This window comes from Myxocyprinus asiaticus, chromosome 38 (genome assembly GCF_019703515.2).
Source record: "Myxocyprinus asiaticus isolate MX2 ecotype Aquarium Trade chromosome 38, UBuf_Myxa_2, whole genome shotgun sequence".
Lineage (NCBI taxonomy): Eukaryota > Metazoa > Chordata > Actinopteri > Cypriniformes > Catostomidae > Myxocyprinus > Myxocyprinus asiaticus.
The window spans coordinates 4,581,547-4,603,376 of record NC_059381.1 but is presented as its reverse complement, the minus strand read 5'-3'; the positions used below and the strand labels follow the sequence as shown (position 1 = coordinate 4,603,376).

The 21,830-nt window shown below is 37.3% G+C and overlaps 1 protein-coding gene across 1 annotated transcript in view; it reads right to left on the bottom strand.

The window, feature by feature from the left end:
- LOC127429293 (collagen alpha-1(XXVII) chain A-like) overlaps positions 1-21,830 on the bottom strand; it is a 104,468-nt gene that overhangs the window by 13,566 nt on the left and 69,072 nt on the right. Inside the window, exons 24-46 of the mRNA XM_051678246.1 lie at positions 21,755-21,799; positions 21,615-21,668; positions 19,596-19,649; positions 18,879-18,932; positions 18,540-18,593; positions 14,709-14,762; positions 14,571-14,615; positions 14,433-14,477; positions 12,533-12,586; positions 11,892-11,945; positions 11,608-11,661; positions 11,192-11,245; positions 10,405-10,458; positions 10,195-10,302; positions 9,887-9,940; positions 8,961-9,068; positions 8,515-8,568; positions 8,311-8,364; positions 4,587-4,643; positions 4,431-4,484; positions 2,346-2,399; positions 2,200-2,253; positions 1,877-1,930 (exon numbers count right to left, since the gene is read on the bottom strand). Of these exons, the coding sequence (XP_051534206.1) occupies positions 1,877-1,930; positions 2,200-2,253; positions 2,346-2,399; positions 4,431-4,484; positions 4,587-4,643; positions 8,311-8,364; positions 8,515-8,568; positions 8,961-9,068; positions 9,887-9,940; positions 10,195-10,302; positions 10,405-10,458; positions 11,192-11,245; positions 11,608-11,661; positions 11,892-11,945; positions 12,533-12,586; positions 14,433-14,477; positions 14,571-14,615; positions 14,709-14,762; positions 18,540-18,593; positions 18,879-18,932; positions 19,596-19,649; positions 21,615-21,668; positions 21,755-21,799 (1,326 nt within the window). The remainder of the gene's footprint in view (positions 1-1,876; positions 1,931-2,199; positions 2,254-2,345; positions 2,400-4,430; positions 4,485-4,586; positions 4,644-8,310; positions 8,365-8,514; positions 8,569-8,960; positions 9,069-9,886; positions 9,941-10,194; positions 10,303-10,404; positions 10,459-11,191; positions 11,246-11,607; positions 11,662-11,891; positions 11,946-12,532; positions 12,587-14,432; positions 14,478-14,570; positions 14,616-14,708; positions 14,763-18,539; positions 18,594-18,878; positions 18,933-19,595; positions 19,650-21,614; positions 21,669-21,754; positions 21,800-21,830) is intronic.

The following is a 21,830-nucleotide window of genomic DNA, read 5'->3' as shown; positions in this document are numbered from 1 at the left end:
GGTGCATCCCATTTCTCTGGATCATCTTTGAGATGTTTCCACACTTTGATTGGAGTCCACCTGTGGCAAATTCAATTGATTGGACATGATTTGGAAAGGCACACACCTGTCTATATAAGTTATCACAGCTGAAAATGCATATCAGAGCAAAAACCATGAGGTCAAAGGAACTGCCTGCAGAGCTCAGAGACAGGATTGTGTTGAGGCACAGATCTGGGGAAGGCTAAAAATTTTTTGGCTGCATTGAAGGTTCCCAAGAGCACAGTGGCATCCATAATTCTTATATGGAAGAAGTTTGGAACAACCAGGACTCTTCCTAGAGTTGGCCGCCCAGCCAAACTGAGCAATCGGGTGAGAAGGGCCTTGGACAGAGAGGTGACCAAGAACCCGATGGTCACTCTGGTTGAGCTCCAGATATCATGTGTAGAGATGGGAGAAACTTGCAGAAGGACAACCATCACTGCAACACTCCACCGATCTGGGCTTTATGGCAGAGTGACCAGATGGAAGCCTCTCCTGAGTGCAAGACACATGAAAGCCCACTTGGAAGGACTCTCAGACTGTGAGAAACAAGATTCTCTGGTCTGATGAAACAAAGATTCAACTGTTTGGCCTCAATTCCAAGCGTCATGTCTGGAGGAATCCAGGCACCGATCATCACCTGTGCAATACCATCCCAACGGTGAAGCATGGTGGTGGTAGCATCATGCTGTGGGGGTGTTTTTCAGCGGCAGGGACGGGGGACTGGTCAGGGTTGAAGGAAAGCTGAACACAGCAAAATACAGAGATATCCTTAATGATATTAAAACCTAGTCCAGAGCGCTCAGGACCTCAGACTGGGCCAAAGGTTCACCTTCCAACAGGACAATGACCCTAAGCACACAGCCAAGACAACGCAAGAGTGGCTTAGGGACAACTCTGTGAATGTCCTTGAGTGGTCCAGCCAGAGCTGGGACTTGAACCCAATCGAACATCTCTGGAGAGACCTGAAAATGGCTGTCCACTGACGGCCCCCATCCAATCTGACAGAGCTTGAGAGGATCTGCAGAAAAAAAATGGCAGAAAATCCCCAAATCCAGGTGTGCAAAGCTTGTAGCATAATACCCAAAAAGATATGAGGCTTTAATCACTGCCAGTGGTGCTTCAACTTAGTACTGAGTTAAGGGTCTGAATACTTTTTTTAAGTTAAGTTTTTAATAAGTTTTTTCTTTTTAATACATTTGCAAAGTTATAAAAAAATCTGGTTTTTGCTTTGTCATTATGGGGTATGGAGTGTATATTGATGTGAAGGCATATGCTTAAATGTTTGACATTAGTTTTGTAGACAAAAATATTATTGTGCCAACACATTTTTTTATTTCATTACAGAACTAAAATTTTATTTAAAAAAAGTTTTTGAAATGGATGACTTGAATGTTGGTTGAGAAAATGCCAAGAGTACATTTCTGCAAATTCTAGGCAAAGGGTGACTACTTTAAAAAAATCCAAGATAAATCTATTATATTTTAGCATCTTCAGTCACAACATAATTTCCATAGTTCCATTTCTGTTATTTAATAGCTTTGATGAATGTATTTTTCTAAAATGTGAATAATAATAATAATAAAGGATGAGTGATATCTATCTATCTATCTATCTATATATATATATAAGTATTAAAATTAAAATGTGTTATTTACATGTATTCACATTTATTCATGTGGCAGATACTGCAAGAAACTATCTAAAGTGACTTACAATGCATTCAAGTTATATGTTTAATCTGTATGTGTGCATCTCCCTAGCCAATTTGTGAGACTAATATAATTTTTTTCTATTATAGTTATTATTTTTAACATTTATAATTATTATAACAAAAAGAGTTGTATCTTCTTACTGGTGATCCTCTGCTGCCATGCTCACCCTGTTGACCCTGTTTACCCTTCTGACCCTTTGAGGGAAAGAAAGAGAGAAAGTGATGAAGAAAAACAGACAGCATTTGAGAAGTGAAAGTAATGCCAGGATGAAAACCACAGAGACTGAATTAATCTTATAAAGCACTAACATAAACACACATATCAAACCCATAATGCTGTATTATGTGACACGGCTGTGATTTCTACCATGTGTTGTTTACAACTGTCATTCCAAAGCATAATCTGAATCAAGACAAAACATATGCACAACTTCCCAACACATATGAAGTGCTTATAGCTTTACCTGTTCTCCCTTGGATCCTTTAGGGCCTTGTAATCCACATGGACCAGGATCGCCCTAAAAACATATTCAAAGACATGAAAGTGCATGTGAGTATGTGTGTTTAAGTTCATGCATGTGTGTAAAATTTGATATCATAATGTACTCACAGGAAGCCCAGGAGCACCAGGTTTGCCTCTTAAACCATCAACACCCTGCTGACCCTGTGCATCCAAACAAACATTTTCAAAAACCTCTTGAACAAAAGGATCATATGTAGCATAAAGTTAATTATATATGCAAAATGAAACTTAATTAATTAATTAATCATCAAGTGGTACTTGGCCACGCAAAACTCGCCACCATAATGCTAGGGTGATGTGGATGGTTGCCAGGGTGTTGCTATGTGGTTGCGTACGTGTTCTAAGTGTATGCATTGCTATGCCGTTGCTAGGGTGTTCTGGGTGGTGTTAAGTACGTTGCTATGCAGTTGCTAGAGTGTTCTGGGTGGTTGCTAGGGCGTTGCTATGTAGTTTCCAAAGTGTTCTGAGAGGTTTTAAGTGTGTTGCTATGCAGCTGCTAGGGTGCTGTGGGTGGTTGCCAGGGTGTTGCTATGCAGTTGCTTAATTGTTCTGAGAGGTTTTATGTGTGTTGCTATGCAGTTGCTAGAGTGTTCTGGGTGGTTGCTAGGGCGTTGCTATGTAGTTTCCAAAGTGTTCTGAGAGGTTTTAAGTGTGTTGCTATGCAGTTGCTAGGGTGGTTTTTTGTGGTTGCCAGGGCAATGCTATGGAGTTGCTAAATTGTTCTTAGTGGTTTTAAGTGTGTTGCTATGCAGTTGCTAGGGTGCTGTGGGTGGTTGCCAGGGTGTTGCTATGCAGTTGCTATATTGTTCTGAGAGGTTTTATGTGTGTTGTTATGCAGTTGCTAGAGTGTTCTGGGTGGTTGCTAGGGCGTTGCTATGTAGTTTCCAAAGTGTTCTGAGAGGTTTTAAGTGTGTTGCTATGCAGTTGCTAGGGTGGTTTTTTGTGGTTGCCAGGGCAATGCTATGGAGTTGCTAAATTGTTCTTAGTGGTTTTAAGTGTGTTGCTATGCAGTTGCTAGGGCGCTGTGGGTCATTGCCAGGGTGTTTCTATGCAGTTGCTAAATTGTTCTGAGTGTTTTTAAGTGCATTGCTTTGCAGTTGTTAGGCTTCTGTGGGTGTTTGCCAGGGCGTTGCTATGAAGTTGCTTAATTGTTCTGAGAGGTTTTAAGTGTGTTGCTATGCAGTTGGTAGGGTGCTCTGGGTGGTTGCCAGGGCGTTGCTATGCAGTTGCTAGATTGTTCTGAATGTTTTTAAGTGCACTGCTATGCAGTTGCTAGAGTGATGTGGGTGGTTGCCAGGGCATTGTTATGCATTTGCTAAAGTGTTCTGATTAGTTTAAAGTGCATTGCTATGCAGTTGCTAGTGTGTTCTGGGAGGTTACTAGGGCATTGCTATACAGTTGCTAAAATGTTCTGAGTGGTTTTAAGTGCATTGCTATGCAGTTGCTAGGGCGCTGTGGGTGGTTGCCAGGGTGTTGCTAGGCAGTTGCAAAAGTGTTCTGAGTGGTTTTAAGCGTGTTGCTATGCAGTTGCAAGGGTGCTGTGGGTGGTTGCCAGGGCGTTGCTATGCAGTTGCTAAAGTGTTCTGAGTGGTTTTAAGTGCATTGCTATGCAGTTGCTAAGGTATTCTGGGTGGTTACTTACTGGACCAAGTCAGGCTCGGGTCCCTCATTCAATGTAAGTCTAAGGGATTTTTCCCTTGTTTTATTATCCACCAAATCAATCAAATGTCCAATCACTTAAAAAAGTAATAGCACACTTCTCCTCACTGTCTGATGTATCATTTATGTCTGTAGCACAACCAATGTGGGACAAGTTTCGTGCTGAAATTTAAAACTCAGGGAAACCTTGCTTTAGGAAGCACAACTAATAATATTTTGTATTTCTCTGCCCAAAGATATTTTATTTATGTATCAAAACACTTATTTCTGTCTACACTAATCATAGTTTTTGCTGGGAGATATTTAAGTAAACAGAAAGTCAGAAGTCTTGAAATGTCCTTCATCTTAAACAATGTAATCCATAACACATTTCTTACATTTACTTAATTAAAGTTAAATCTTCTTAGCGGGTTCTTAATCTGTTATAGGAAAGTCACATTTCGGTGTGAGCAGGAAGCACATTGGTAAATTATCTGATGCACTTCATATGTGATAAGGCAATATTTATCTCACCACGTATCCTGGATCTCCTGACTCGCCCCTGTCTCCTCGCTTTCCTATTGGTCCCTGAAATCACACAAGCCAAAACACATGAAGTTATGAATTCTTCTAATGACATTGGGGAGAAATTGCAGCCAGAGATAAAGAGTGAAGATGAGAGCGACTCACTCTGAGTCCTGGTGGACCGGTCGGGCCCTCCACCTTCCCATCATCCCCCTGTTCACCCTACAGCATTACATCATGCAAAACATCACATGATTACTGAAAACTGAAAGAGGAATATCTGATGTTTGTGACAGAGATAAGGATGAGTGTGTAATGCATTTCTCAACACCAAATAAATAATTTATTGCCAAAACAAAACTGCAAACTCTGGTGATACCATGCTACAGTGATGGTTTCAGATTGTAATATCATGGCACTGTTTGATCGCCATATTCATACATCATTGCTTTTAAAAGCAGTTAATGTAATGTGTTACCTCAAAGATGGCCAAAGGTTTTACTAAACTTTTTTTTTTGTTCCACATTTTAAGTACATTTAGGTGCATGCACACACACAATCTTAAATGCTTACGCTACTAGACATCTATTGAACAACGTGTGTGCATGCAGATTTATTTAAGCTGTGTTAGAGGGTGAGAGATATTTAAACATCACAGCACGGTTCCTATCTGAGCAATTGAACGGTTCACAAGAATCGCCTCTGTAACCTCTGCAAACCATCCAATTAAAGTGAAAAAAAAAAATTGTGAGGGATCTTGACTAGAAGTGACTGAAGGTGAATCCCTCGAAAACAGTCAAGAAATTTCATGACTATTTAATTCACAAATTCAGAAGCCAACATTTTAGAAAGCAAATTTTGCATAAAGAAAATTTAAGATAAAAATACCAAACTTTTTTGTTTTGTTTTTTTGTATTGTGACATTATTATCTTGACAATTAAGCACATTTCTTTCCTAATAGTCTGTAGCGGTAATTTGAAAATCTCTCACTTTTATTACTGTAATGCAATAAATAAATAAAAAAGTAAATAAATATTGAATCAATATATTTTTTAACCCTTTAAGCTCTGAAGGGTTTTTAAAGATTTCCTGTTTCAGTGGTGTGCCCAAAATTAAAGGCTTATAATATATAGTAATAATATAATAGTAATATATATATATATATACACACACACACAGTGCGTTGCAAAAGTATTCAGACCCCTGACCAATTATCTCATATTACCGAATTACAAATGGTACACTGAAATTTCATTCTGATTGATATTTTATTTTAAAACACTGAAACTCAAAATAAATTATTGTAAGTTTTTTTATGAAAAATATAAAAACTGAAATATTTTGCTTGCATAAGTATTCAACCCCCACACATTAATATTTGGTCGAGCCACCTTTTGCTGCAATAACTGCTTTAAGTCTTTTGGGGTACATATGTACCATCTTTGCACACAGTGACGAAGTGATTTTGGCCCATTCTTCTCAGCAGATTTGCTCCAGGTTGTTCAGGTTGGTTGGGTGACGCTTGTGGACTGCAATTTTCAAAGAGAGCCACAGATTCTCAATAGGACTGAGATCAGGACTTTGACTGGGCCACTGTAGGACATTTATCTTTTTGTTCTTGAGCCACTCCAATGTTGCTTTGGCCTTGTGCTTGGGATCATTGTCCTGCTGAAAGGTGAATTTCCTCCCAAGCTTCAGTTTTTAGCAGCCTGAAGCAGGTTCTCTTGCAGTATTTCCCTATATTTTGCTCCATCCATTCTTCCTTCAATTCTAACAAGATGCCCAGTCCCTGATGATAAGCATCCCCACAGCATGATGCTGCCACCACCATACTTCACTGTAGGGATGGTGTGTCTTGAGGCATAGGAAGTGTTAGGTTTGCGCCACACATAGCGCTTTGAGTTTTGGCCAAAAAGCTCTATCTTGGTCTCATCTGACCACAAAACCTTCTCCCACATCGCAGCTGGGTCACTCACATGCTTTCTGGCAAACTCCAGACGTGCTTTCAGATGGTACTTTTTGAGTAACGGCTTCTTTCTTGCCACCCTCCCATACAGGCCAGCGTTATGCAGTGCTCTTGATATGGTTGACCGGTGCACCATTACTCCACTCCCAGCCACTGAACTCTGTAGCTCCTTCAAAGTGATTGTTGGCCTCTCTGTGGCTTCTCTCACAAGTCTCCTTTTTGTTAGTGCGCTGAGTTTTGAGGGATGGCCTTTTCTTGGCAGTGTCTGGGTGGTGTGGTGCAGCTTCCACTTCCTGATTATTGATCCAACTGTGCTCACTGGGATGTCCAAACATTTGGATATTATTTTGTACCCTTTCCCTAATCTATGCATTTTTATTACATTATCTCTAAAATTTGTGGAATGCTCTTTGGTCTTAATTTTCCTTCAGATTCACAGTCTGACCAATGGTCCTTTAACAATGGGTTTTTTATCCAGAAAATGTGATTGTAACTTTAATGTTTCACAGGTGGATGCCAATGGTAAAGTAACTGTGTCCTCGTTAGGGCAGTTTCTTTCATTGGTGTAACCTGGCACCTTCCACAGCACAGGTTTTTTATTTTATTTTTATTTATTTATTTATTTATTTATAACAAGGAGGGTCAAGTGTTTGGTATCATTATAAAAAAAACTTCTCAAATTTTTTAATGATTTAGATTTTCTGATTTGACATTATATATATCTGGCTGTAAATAAAAACTTTTGTTTTGTTCCCAATCATGTCACCTGTATCTGAGAAAAATTTTGTTTTGATACGACAAAGCAATCAAAAGTTATAGCATTGCAAAAATGATTTATCATAGCATCCAAAAACGTCTCCATGTGTCTGCATCGAGTTTGTGTTATTTACTTGGCGCCATCTCCTGGTGGCCATATGTAACATTGCACTTCGTGTGGATTATCTAATAATCTATGCATCCGATTACCTTGTGGGTGGGCTCGTTTGAAAGGTAATCACCTCCTCTAAGTAATGGTATGTAAATTATATTTTAGTTTCCATTTATGTTTCATGAAGTTATAAGCGAAAATGCGGCTTATAGGCAATACCAACATAACTGTCAAAGGCATATACTTAGTTATTACTCGCTATATTTCTGTCTGTGAGTAAAACAAATAGGCTGGTTGTATTCTAGTCTTTGAGAGTTTTCCAGCAACATATGACACATGGCTAAAGTTTGAAGTTGTTACTGATTGCAATAACATGTACAGTGCAATTTTTCTTGTAAATTATCAAAATTGAACACGTCTGATTTGTCTGCGAATTTCAAAACACTTGTTCAGTTTTGGTCATGATGCCTACATATATTGTAAAGTAGAACTTCTAAGCTTTCAAAAGATACCTATTTTGTGTTGGTCAAGATTGTAGTTATTAATGGCTAGTTATAGTTATAGTTATAACTATTTTTTATTCTCGTGGGCCCATCCGACCTTAAAGGGTTAAGTATACATCAAGGTTGAATTTGTTGTACCGCATTTATGTAGATTTTAATAAATAAAAAATCTCTGTGTCCGTACAGGGTGTTTTTCATTTCAGTATTACAGTAACAAAAATTATTATTATTATTATTATTATTATTTCTTTTTTGCATTACAGTGATGCAAATTTGGGGCATTTGATGTGCTTTATTGTAATTAAAAATAATCTAATGCAATGCACAATATGCAAAACACAATGCAATGCAAAACATCTCAATGGTGCTATGATAGGCTTTCTTTTCATCATGCAAATAATAATTGAATTTATTTTCTTTTATTTTGGGGTGACATAAAACCCAGACATTTGTTTGTGAGATTCACCACGAAGGTCACATCGGTCTACAATACACATTACAGGTAAGAATTCAGATGCTAATCCAAGATGGAACATGGGAGGAAATTCTACCTTTTGACCTTTCGATCCTGGGGGTCCCATTGGACCCTGAGGTCCCTGATGACCCTGTAGAGAGAGAGAGAGATTTCATGCACTGTTCCACTAGCTGGCCTAATATAAGTTGATACATTTGTGCACTGACACAGGAATGAATGATTGCTGATGTGCTAGTATAATGTGATCATGTGATTGTATTTATGCTCGTCTCTCTCTCACCCCATATCCTGAAATGCCTGGATCACCCTGCAGCCCCATCCGTCCTGGAGCACCCTGTGACACAGAAAGGAAGAGGATGAGATACAAAGTCATGTGAGAATTGGGGCTGTTTTTGCAACTTGGGGGATATTTCCCCTTTTTTCACCCAATATGGAATGCTCAATTCTCAATGCATTTTAAGTCCTCGTGGTCACGTAGTAATTCACCTCAATCTGGGTGGCAGGGGACGAATCCCAGTTGCCTCTGCGTCTGAGACCGTCAACCCATGCATCTTATCACGTGGCTTGTTGAGCGCATTGCCACGGAGACATAGCGCATGCGCACCACGCGCCCCAAGTGCAATTATACATGATAAATAGAACTTGTAACGTTTATTGTGCAGATTACAAACAAGATCAATTTGGTTAAACTGCTAAAACAAACTAATAATAGCTGTTTGTTTTTACCACATGCCCAATGGTTCCTCGAGAGCCCTTTGGTCCGGTGGTTCCGATAGGTCCAATCTTTCCCATGGTTCCTGTCTCTCCCAAGTGACCGATGTTACCTTTGGCACCCTACAGGTAACGTAAAATTGTTGTCAATATGGATATTGTAGCAATTTAAAAATAATGTAATTACTTTTAACTAGGGCTGTCGATTTAATGCGTTAATTCAGTGCGATTAATTATATTTAAAAAAAAGCGTTAAAAAAATGTACGCAATTATTCATGTTCGCGGACTGTAATAAGGAATATTCCTTCCATCTGAGCAATTCAAGATTGGAGTCCCACCTGTTTTCTCCAGGGGGCAGTAAATGAAACTTGCTGTATAGGCAACGTGCAGCTTATACAGAGAAGAAACCACACTTACTGAGATGCAGGGATCTCAAGGCGTGTTTTTCTAAGTTTCAAACTTCGTTTAACATGACACAGCGAACTAAAAATGGTATGTTTATGACGCAACTTAACAGAGACGCTCCAAAAGTGTTCGTCTGATGCATGTGTACATTGAAGCGTCCTTAGAAAAGCCCTCATAATAAATCTCGGACTGATTGAGGAATTCAATTGCCAAATGGATTGCTGTGAACTGTAGGCCAATGATTGACTTATGTTCAATAATAAACAATATATTGCATTCTAAAGCCACTTTTTGAATGATGTTTTTTAATGTGTAACTTGTGTGCCTAAATAATGTAATGCATTTTAATTATCTGTATTAATGTTTTTTATAATGCATATATTTTATTTATAATTATTTAAACATTATATACTGAATTATTGTTATTTGAGGGGCTTTCTCAGCAAATATTTATGTATGCGATTAACTGCGATTAATTTGATTTAGTAATTGGCACACCATGTAATTATTAGTTCTAATTAATTAGAACTCTTACCTTTAACCCCAGTTTCCCTCTTTCACCATTTTTACCAGATTTTCCTTCAGGACCCTAAAAAAGCACATAAAACAAAAAACGTCATTCCGCAAAGATAATAATAGGAGATAACAATCACTGCTCTGCAACAGAACAATAAAAGTGAAAAACAAAACAACGAATCTAACAATGTTGCCACAGATTCTTTACATTTCAACAACATATGGGGATGGAACAACATGAGGGTGAGTAAATAATGACAGAATGTTCATTTTTGGGTGCACTATCCCTTTGATGTGAGACTGTATGTGCACAACTGTGTCACTCACTCTGACGCCGGTGAGTCCGGGGTCGCCCGGTGGCCCTTCTTTGCCCTTGATTCCAGGTTCACCTCTGACACCCTGCTCACCCTCGCTGCCCATGTCGCCTTTTTCACCCTGTTCAAAAATCAACATTACAAATGAAACTGTTTGCTGCACATTTTTGCAGTTTAATCATATATTCCAGGACACTTGTGAACATGTTTGTCATCTGTTTACCTTGGCACCATCAGGACCAGATGGACCAGCTTCACCCTCCAAACCTGGTTCTCCCTGTATCAAACAAACAAAAGCACATCCTTAAAGGAATATTCCAGGTTCAATACAAATTAAGCTCAATCGATGCATTTGTAGCATAATGTTAGTTACCACAAAAATTACTTTCGACTCATCTCTCCTTTTCTTTAGAAAACAAAAAAGCAAAAATCAAGGTTACAGTGAGGTACTTACAATTGAAGTGAATGGGGCCAATTTGTGGAGGGTTTAAACACAGAAATGTGATGCTTATAACTTTACAAAAGCACTTACATTCATTCTTCTGTTAAAACTTGTGTAATACTTAAGTTGTTTAGTTGTTAAAATTGTTGTTTTTAGGCTCGTTTTAGGGTTTTAGTGTTCAATGTGTTATATCATCATGGCAACAAAGTTGTAAAACTGTATGTAACTTTACACAGAAAAGATTAGCAAGGGATTTTATCACACTAAAATCATGTTAACACGCATATTGTTTACATTTTGTGGCTATACTTTTGAAATAGTGAGTATTTTAACGTTTATGGATTGGCCCCCATTCACTTCCATTGTAAGTGCCTCACTGTAACCCAGATTTATTTTATTTTTTTTAAGAATTATTAGATAAACCTTTACACAGATAGGCGTTTAGTAAGCGATGTTCACACGTAAAATGTTTACGTTTTGTGGTTTTACTTTTGAAACGGTGTGTATTATGTAGTAGCTGGCGATACCCAGAATATCATATATTTTTACAGACGAAATGAACACACACCCGTGGTCCGATAAGTCCTGCTGCCCCAGCATTCCCTGCCGGTCCGAGTGAGCCCTACGGAAACAATGAAAAGACATAATAAACATTTCTTTCTTGCAAGTTTACATTCTTTTTATTTAATTACACTAGTCAAGTTAGCAAAATGGCAATTATGTCCACTGATGTGTGACTGCATATTTGTGGCGGGGAACTGCTAAACTCAGCCTGACTTTATCTAACTTTAACAATGCAAATGTAAAACAAACATAGCTGTGATTGCGACACATACTCTGTGTTAGTCATTACAGCAGCTTAATGGGGGTTTGAACTGCCCAAAACAAGCAGATTTAGCAACAGCTATTTTTCCTGAGCATAATTGCACTTCAGGAAAGAGAATTAAGGGAAAACAGGTTCACAATATGTTGAATATACCTCACCTTCTCTCCAGGTTCTCCTGGAAGTCCAGGGTCGCCAACTTTTCCTGCAGGGCCCTGAGAGAAGAAGGGTTTTTTATTATTACTTATTTTTATTTGTGCCAAAAACGTTACATGCATCAATTGAAATTACTTTCTTTCTGTAAAGAAGTGTGTAAAGAAGATTAATCACAGCTGACAGAAACATCTGACAGAAGCTTAATATGACAAAACCTCATATTATAAATAAAGTAAATTATGTTCTGTGCATGTATTGTGTATGTACATAATGTCTGCATGTGTATTACCTTCAGCCCTGGATTTCCAGGAGGTCCGATAGTTCCTGTGGCCCCTGGAGGTCCCTTGTCACAAACAAACAAAATCATTTACCATTAATATATCAACACAACACATACAGTATACACACACAGACAAAACATATGCAAATGAAGCAGACTAATTAATCTCCCATTATCAGAGGCCAAAATGTTAAACTGTGATGCAGATGTTAGCATGTGCGTGTTGCAGAACTGCTGAAAATCTGCTTTACAGTACGTTCTTAAACTGCAAATAAGTGTTTGATACCAGGAATGACAATCTGATGATTATTAGAGCTGAAAACCTGTTAATGTGCTCTTAATCACATTAGATGACAAACCAAATGCACCAAGACAAACTACACATGTGAGAATTTGACTGAGTAAACATAAACAGAAGATAAACAGGTATTTAATTAACATTTATTTGATGAACGCTTCAATGTAAAAAATGTTAAACCTCTTAGAGAGACACTCTGAAAACAAAGGACAAAAAGATGAATTTACACATTCTAGATATTTTTGTTTTAATACTCAGAGGATGTAAATATATTATCAGCTCTCAGTTTACGTAAAAAGAAAGAGGGAAAAATATGTCTCTGTGCGTTGAAGAGAAATAAAGCATAACTCACTGGCTCTCCTGCAATTCCTTTGTCACCTGTGGCTCCGGATGGCCCCTGGATTCCCTAAATAACAAATTATTGCTCAATTAATAACATGGTAATAATAACAACATGTCAATAAATTAATGATTAAAATAATACATACTAGAATAAACATTTAGAAATGTTAATAAATAAACATTACAATGAATGAACCTATTCTGAAATGAATAAAAAGAATGATTAAAATTTGTCAAAATATTTTTGAATAATTACATTTTTGTAACTACATCCGCTGTCATTCAAGTTGTTTTTTAATTTTATTGTTTTTATGTTTTTATAATCTGAAGCACATTGAGATGCATTTTATTCCACAATATACAACCCTAACCCTAAATAACCCTAACCTAACAATATACGATTCACATAATACAGTGGCAAGAAAAAGTATGTGAACTCTTTGGAATTAGCTGGTTTTCTGCATTAATTGGTCATAAAATGTGATCTCATCTTCATCAAAGTCACAAGTATAACAACTAACAACACACAAACAATTATAATCTTTCATTTCTTTACTGAACACATCCCATTAAACATTCACAGTGCTGTGGAAAAAGTAAGTGAACCCTTGGATTTAATAACTTGTCGATCATCCTTTGTCAGCAATAACCTCAACCAAACGTTTCCGGTAGCTGCGGATTATACCTGCACAATGTTCAGAATGATATAGCCCTAATCAAACAACCTGATTCAACTAATCAGCTCGTTAGTAGAGACTCCAAGACCTGAACTGTGTCAGATAAGGGAGATATACAAAATGTGCAGTGTTGGGGGACCTCCAGGAACAGGGTTGGTAATCACTGCTGTAGGATAGGATATTAATTTTTCCCTTGATGATGGCAAGCGGTACAGGCCCTGAAGCAGTCCCAAATCTTGATGCTCCCTCCACCGTACTTCACCGTTGGGAAGATGTTTTCATGTTGGTATGCGGTGCTCTTTTTACACCATACATAGTGCTGCATGTTCTTCCCAAACTATTCAACCTTAGTTTCATCAGTCTACAAAACATTTTCCCAGTAGCATTTTGGAGTGTCAAGGCGGTCTTTGGAAACTTCAGCCACGCAGCAATGTTTTTGGTGGAAAGCAGCAGCTTCATTCGTGGTGTCCTGCCATGGACACCATACCTGTTTAATGTTTTGAACAGAGAGGTTAACCAGTTCCAATGATTCCTTCAAGTATTTAGCTGTCACTCTAGGGTTCTTTATTACCTCATTGAGCATTCTGCGGTGTGCCCTTTGAGTCATCTTGGCTGGACGGCCATTTCTAGCGCAAGTACCCACAGTACTAAATCAACTCCATTTATAGACAATTTGTCTAACTGTGGACAGATGAATATCTAAGCTCTTCGAGATAACTTTAAGCCTTTCCAGCTTTATGAAAAGCAACAATTCTTGACCATAGATCTTCTGATATCTCTTTTTTGCGAGGCATGGTCCACGTCAGCAGATGCTTCTTGTGAATAGCAAACACAGTGCTTTTTATAAGTCAAAGTTGCTCTAACCAACACCTTCACACACCTCTCGTTTCAATAACTGGATGCCAGGTTTGCCAACTCATGACTCTAATTAGCTTTTGTTGATGTCATTAGCCTATGGGTTCACATACGTTTTCCAACCTACACTGTGAATGTTTGCATGATGTATTCAGTATGTACAAGAACAATACAATAATTTGTTTGTTATTTCTTAAAACTGATTGTGTTTGTTCATTATTGTAACTTAGATGAAGATCAATCTAGATTTTAAGACAAATTTATATATAAATGCAGGTAATTCCAAAGGGTTTACATACTTTTTCTTGCCACTATTACATTATTTCACGAATATATCAAGTGGAATATGTCATAATAATTGTCGATAAAGGGACGAACCGAAAATCCTTTTGGCCCCACCTCCCCAGATTCCCCAATCTTGCCCTGCAGAGAGATTGGAGAAACATAGCAACAGTTAACATGGTAACACAATCAGAAAGAAAATGTCAAGAGCACTTAGTAGTGAGGAGTTTTTACCCCATTTCCTGGGAAACCAATTTTTCCTGGAGGACCATCAGGACCCTATGAGATGAGATGAGATTAGTTAGATATAAATGTGAAGAACATTAACCTGTGGTCACTGTGTGAACCATCTGGGTGGATTTTGGTCTTTACCTTCTTGCCTTCAGTTCCAGGTTCACCTGTCACACCATCTAGACCTCTCGGACCCTGAAACACAAGCACAAATACATAAATTATGTAAACAAAAGCCATGAGCACTGCTGGGATGTTTCATACACTGATATCCTTGGCTATTTTAGGAATAGAATATTGTATACTGCAAAGTATACACTGAATACTGCAGATTACTTTTCAAAAATAGTATGTGAACGCATCAACAAACTTTTGCATTATTCTGAACATACACAAATTCTGCAATATATACTCAAACACTAGAGGGAGCTGTGCTGTCAGATTTAGATACGTGGGATATTGTGAGTAGAGTTCACCCCATGAACACCTTCAATGAACATTTTGTCATCATTTACTCACCTTCATGTTTTTCCAAATCTCATGTTGGTGACTGAGGCTGTCATTCTTCCATACATCTTTTGTGTTCAATGGAAATAGAAAGTCATACAAATTTGGAATAATATGATGGTGAGCGAATGATGACAGAAGTTTCATTTTGGTTGAACTATCCCTTTAAGGATGTCCCTCGATGTCCCCGAACTGACATTTTGTCAGATTTATCTAAATTTTGGGGACAATTTTGTCCACATATTACGGGCAAGTGTGCACACATGTATCATGTACAAAGAAATACTGTCCCACACACACATTTACACTACACAATCCTAAACAATCAAATCCTCCTAGCTATCGCAAACAGCAGTCTGGCTCACCAACAAAATATGGTTTCAAACACAGACTCCATCAAGAGAGCAGACACAGATTATCTTTCACTCGAAGAATGCTGAGTGTGTGAGTGTGTGCTGATAATTACACTAACTTATGGAGTGTGTGTTTGTGTGTGTGTCCAGCCAAAAAACATTACACTGTTGAAACAAAATCATTGCATACTTTCTGCCAGTTGGCAAACACTCTACTTGTCTGTTTCTCTCTCACACACAGATGTACACATACTGCTGGGCAGACAAAAGCTCGGGTTAATCTATACAGTATGCCAGGCAACTTTAGATGGGTTAATGCTGCTGTGTTGTTACTATGGTGACCATCCTTATTTTCATTAAACATGCCAAACTAAATTGTTTCATTAGCTGTCAGCACCTACAGTATTAGTGCTGCAAATGACAGTATAAAGTTATTTCATTCTACTGGTCCCTTGTGTTGCTAATGAACCGAGTAAACCCAATATTACTTTGCATGGTTTGAATATATGGATAGACATCCAAGATACTTTAAAATGTCTAGCCAGATTAGAAAACTTTGCATCAATGATATTTATTGTTATATAATGCTTTATTGGATACACAACTGCAAGCAATGACATACAGTAGGTCTTTGTAATGTGCTGATACCGTATTGAATAAAAAAAAAAAAAAAAATACTTTTACATTTTCGCAAAGGAAATGAGAACATTAAATAGCATTTACTCATTAAACATTACAAAAATTAATTGTTGCATCTTTGATTGGACAATCATTGATGATTTTGATGTAATGTCAGACAGCTTTGCCTGTATAATGAAGTATTTTTGAAAGATAGAAAAGTACATTATCGCTGAAAATATGTCACCAGTACTCTATACATTCTACACTGTTTCAGATAATCTAACTTTTCTGTTATGGAGGCGGCAAATGCAGGATACGAAAATGGGGTTAAATGCTCACTGAGGGTCTCTAACTGAGACCAGACAGTGGTCTGGAAAAACACAACTCCCTGAGTTTCTTTCCATCACACCCCTGTGCTCTCTGTATCTATCCAGTAACTAATGTTGATTCGGTTGGTTAATGAAAAACTTTTACTCTCCGTCTGTGTGTGAGTGAGTGTAAGATAACAAACTACCTGTTTCTGTGCTGATTGAAACCCAAAAATAAAAATAAATACAAACACCTACACAAAGTAACTAACTAACTATGAGAGGTCCTGTATTTTAGCCAAAATAAAGACATGTCCCATACAGGACTCCTATTGTCCCGTATTTTAGTGGAGAGACACTCAAGGAAGACCTGTATTGAATCGTCCAGTATTGAAGTGCTCAAAATGCTCAAGTGTTCTGCGTTAATTTGGCAAACAGTTGGCAACCCTTAACTGACTAACTAAAAGTTAGCTAATGACAAAACCATTATCTTACTTGTTTACCAGTTAGACTAAGTAGTTAGCTATATACAGTAGCAAACAAATGACAAAACTCACTTACTCAATCACTGACTGACTAAGTTAGCCAATGAATAAACTAACTACTATCTAACTTGTTTACCAGCTAGATAACTAACGAATAAACAAATGTGCTAACTAAATGAATAAAGAACGAATTAATAACTAATGAATAAACTACCAACTAACTTTTTTATTTGTTAGACCAAACAGTTAGCTAGCTAGACAGCTAACAAATAAACGAACTCGCTCACTCAGTCACTGACTGTCTAACTTACCAAAAGTTAAATAATGAATGAACTAACTAATATCTAACTTGTTTGCCAGTTTTACTAAGTAGTTAACCAGCTAGATAGCTAATGAATGAATATTTTTTAACTGACTCTCTAGTCAAACTAACTAAATTAATAACTAACTAATGAATAAACTACCTACTGACTTGTATATTCCTGTAGACCAAATAGTTAGCTATATAACGAATAAACTAACTCACTCACTCAAACACTGACTGTCTAACTAACTATATAACCAACTAAAAGCTAATGAATAAACTAACAGCTATCTGACTTGTTTACCAGTTAAAATAAAAAGTTAGCCATCTAGAGAATAAACTAACTTGCCTACTGTCTATCCAACTAACTAACTAACTAACTAAAAGTTAGTTATTGATTAAACCATTATCTTACTTGTTTACCAGTTAGACTAATTAGTTAGCTAGCTAGACAGCTAACAAATACTCCCTCACTTACTGACTGTCTAAATAAAAGTTAACTAATGAATATACTAACTACTATCTAACTTTGTTTACCAGTTAGACTAAGTAGTTATCCAGCTAGATGGCTAATAAATAAACTAATTTTCTCACTGACTGACTCTATTGCCAACTAACTAAATGAATAAATAACTAATGAATAAACTACCTACTAACTTGTTTATCCGTTAGACCAAATAGTTAGCTAGCTAGGTAGCCAACAAATAAACTAACTCCCTTACACAATCACTGACTGTCTAACTAACTAAAAGTTAGCTAATAAACAAACTATCTGCAGTCTCACTTGTTTACCAGTTAGACTAAGTAGTAAGCTAGCTAGATAGCTAAAGAATAAACTAACTTGCTCACTATCTATCCAACTAACTGACTAACTAACTGACTAACTAACTAAAAGATAGTAAATGTATAAACTAAATGCTGTCTTACTTGTTAACCAGTTAGTCTAAGCAGTTAGCTAGCTACATAGATGAAGAACAAACTAACTTGCTCACTGTTTATCCAACTAACTAACTAACTAACTAAAAGACAACAAATTAATAAACGAATTAGTTAGCTAGCTAGATAGCTAAGGAATAACTAACTAGACTAACTAAACTCACTCACTGGCTGGCTGGCTGGCTGTCTGTCTGTCTGTCTGTCTGTCTGTCTGTCTGTCTGTCTGTCTGTCTGTCTGTCTGTCTGTCTGTCTGTCTGTCTGTCTAACTAACTAACTAACTAACTAACTAACACAGGTAGAGGTGGTGCAGTGGTTAAGGCTCGAGTCTGGTAATTAAAAGGCTGCTGGTTCAATCCCTGTACTGTGGTGTGTAAAAGTACTGTAAGTCGCTTTACATAAAATGATTTGCTAAATGACAAATTACTTACATACACACATGTCCTGTATGATGCCTTACCCGTCTTCCTTTAGGTCCTCTCATGCCAATGGGTCCACGTGATCCCGGTGAGCCCTATAAAAGAAACACAGTTAAATACACACACTCTAAATCTCCTTAATCTCTCTCTCTCTCTATCTGTCTTTTGACTCACACACACTCTTTGGGGCTGTTGGTTAATGTCGGACAGACTTACTGCTACTACCTGTATGTGTTTGTTTTCATATGTCTATCTGACCTATAACCGCAGATCGTTACACAGAGGTGTGTAACAGCTAACAGACAGTAGGCTGATCTAATGACAGCAGGTGATGGCACTTTTCACCTAAAGTTATTTGACATCCAAAGATGTAGACTCACCGGACTGCCTGCTGGTCCTGGTGGGCCACTCTCTCCAGGGGTTCCAGGGTGACCCTGTAAGCGATCCACATAATACACATAAAATCACACACATACATATTACGAAAAAAATTTGATAATTTTCAATACATAATACATAAATATATACAGTATATTTATATAAATAAAGTATTAAATGACAGAATATTACATTTTATTCACTATTACATAAAATATTTAAAAATAATATCACTTGTATGAAGGAAGTACCATGGTTCAGTGATGGTATCAGATGGTAATAGAACTGTGCTTTGATATCTTTTATGGTACTGTATGATTATCATATTCATATACTACAGTATTGACATGGTACTTCAAGGTACTTTTTTGTTTAAGAATCTATTACCATCATGGTAGTGTTAAAAAAACAAGGTATTACCATAGATATATTATCATGGTATTTTTGGAAGGGATGATAGGTACAAGAGACTTTGTTTTCAACTCATATATTATTCTAGAAACAAACATTCTAGATACCCCCTCCCCCCAAAACACTTCCACACTTGAGTTCTATTAACACTCTGGTCAGCTGATGACTGGAAGGAAGTGACCTGTGTAACAGTGATGGACAGCTGAACTTCCTGTTTTAAACAACACTCATAATTCGATGTTGAGAGAAGGAGGGAGGAAGTGTACGCTCAGAGTTTGTGCATAGTTTTTTTGTGTGTCGTATCGTACCGTAGATCCTTTCTCTCCTGGAGGCCCGGGCAATCCCATCTCGCCACGATCGCCCTAATAAATCACATTAATCACATTTAAACATCACACACACATATGCATAGCTAGTATTCTTGGACAGTGGCAACAAACTCTTCCTGAAGCGTTAGGTAATCAGATCACATTTAGGAAGTAACAAGTAACATTACTTTGAATTGACACTTTTTCAAGTTACTTTTTCAAATAAATAACAAATAATAAATACATTTTTATTTGAGCTTTTATTTTAACAAAGCTTTTATTTTGAAGTGTTTCTGTGTGATGATGGTAGCTTTTCAGTCTGGAAAATCCAGTCGCTATGGGACTCAAAGTGATTACTAAACTGCAAAAGGCTGCTATTTAATTAAATAAGTATGTACTCTGTATGTGCCTCGCACTACAATGTGTATTTGCGCTCTGTTCACTGTCATCTGCCACAAACAGAGCATGTGACGCTCATAACGGTTTTTCCTTGTATGAGTCAAGGAGGACCTTTAAAAGGTACGTGTAGCCAGCGTCATTACAACACTGTCACATTTGAAGTGTGCTGCACATGCAAACTATATATTTATCCTAATAAATCACAGTTTTTGATGTTAACCCTTTAAGCACTGATGGTGTTTTTAAAGATTTTTCTGTTTCAGTGGCATACCCAAAACTAAAGGCTTATAACTCGACACACACACACACACACACACACACACACACACACACACAAACCCAAAGAGGGTGAAGTGTTTGGTATCATTGTAAATAACACTTTTCAAATGTTTTAATGACATAGATAGATTATGATTATGATAGATTCTGAGACTCTCAGCCTAAGAAACTGCTGAAAATTTGCAATAAAAATTGAGCCAAAAATTTACTTTTTTTTTCTTATTTCACATTATATATCTCTGGGTGTAAATAAGGTGGCTCATGTTAACTGTATCTGAGAAAAAGTTTGTGTTGATATGACAAAGCAATCAAAATTTATAGCACTGCAAAATTATTTATCATAGTTTCCAAAAACGTCTCCATGTGTCCAAAAGTCTCTCCAAACAAATAAAACATAAAAAGTGTTTATAAAAACTAATTACACATGCAAACACAACAATGACTTAAGGTATGCATAGCATGCAGACTTGATTTTAGTAATGAGATTTCACAGAATGATTTCCTTTTGAGTCATTGAGTCTGCATCACTGAGTCTGTGTCATTTACTTGGCGCCATCTCCTGGTGGCCATATGTAACATTGCACTTCGTGTGGATGATCTAATGATCTTTGCATCCAATTACCTTGTGTGTGGACTCATTTGAAAGATAATTACCTCCTCTCAGTAATGGTATGTGATATATTATGTTCTGTTCGTGAAGTTATAAGCGGAAACGTGGCATATATGCAACACTAACATAATTGTCAAAGACATTAGCTTGTTGTATTCTACTCATTGAGAGCTTTCCAACATCATATGACACATGGCTATTTGATCAGTTTTATGTTTTTACTGATTGCAATAATATGTACAGTGCAATTGTTTTTATAAATTATCAAAACAGAACACTTCTGATTTGTCTGCAAATTTCAAAGCACTTGTTCACTTATGGTCATAATGTCTTCATGCATTGAAAAGTAGCTTCTAAGCTTTCAAACGATACCGATTTTGTGTTGGTCAAGACTGTAGTTATTAATATTTTGACGATTAGCGGGCCTATCCAAATTTAAAGGGTTAAATAATCTCATTAGGACAATATGTGATTTAAATTTGTGTGCTAAATGTTTATGTAATGACATTCGTACATCAGATGGTATTGGTTTTTGGTATCGGAGCATTTTTACAAGTACGAGTACAGGAACGTGGTATCTGATCTGATTCTGATACCAGTACCGGTACTGGGACATCCCTAATAATAATGCAACATGTTACTAATGCTCTCTGCACTGTATTCTGCACGTCAGTGAAGTCATGCCTACAGATGGACCTTAAAATCAGGTAAACCTCTCTGGTGTGTCTCACCTTCTCTCCAGCTAGTCCAACCTCCCCTGCAGGACCGATGAAGCCAACAAGACCCTAAAACACAATATTAACAGTGTGAGGGTCACAATTTGTGTTTTTACGTGTGTTCAAAGAGTATAATTCACTCATAATATACTCACCCTCTCACCCATGGGCCCAGCCTGTCCTGTGACTCCCTGCTCACCCTTAAAAACATCAGAGATTGTTTGAGTGTGT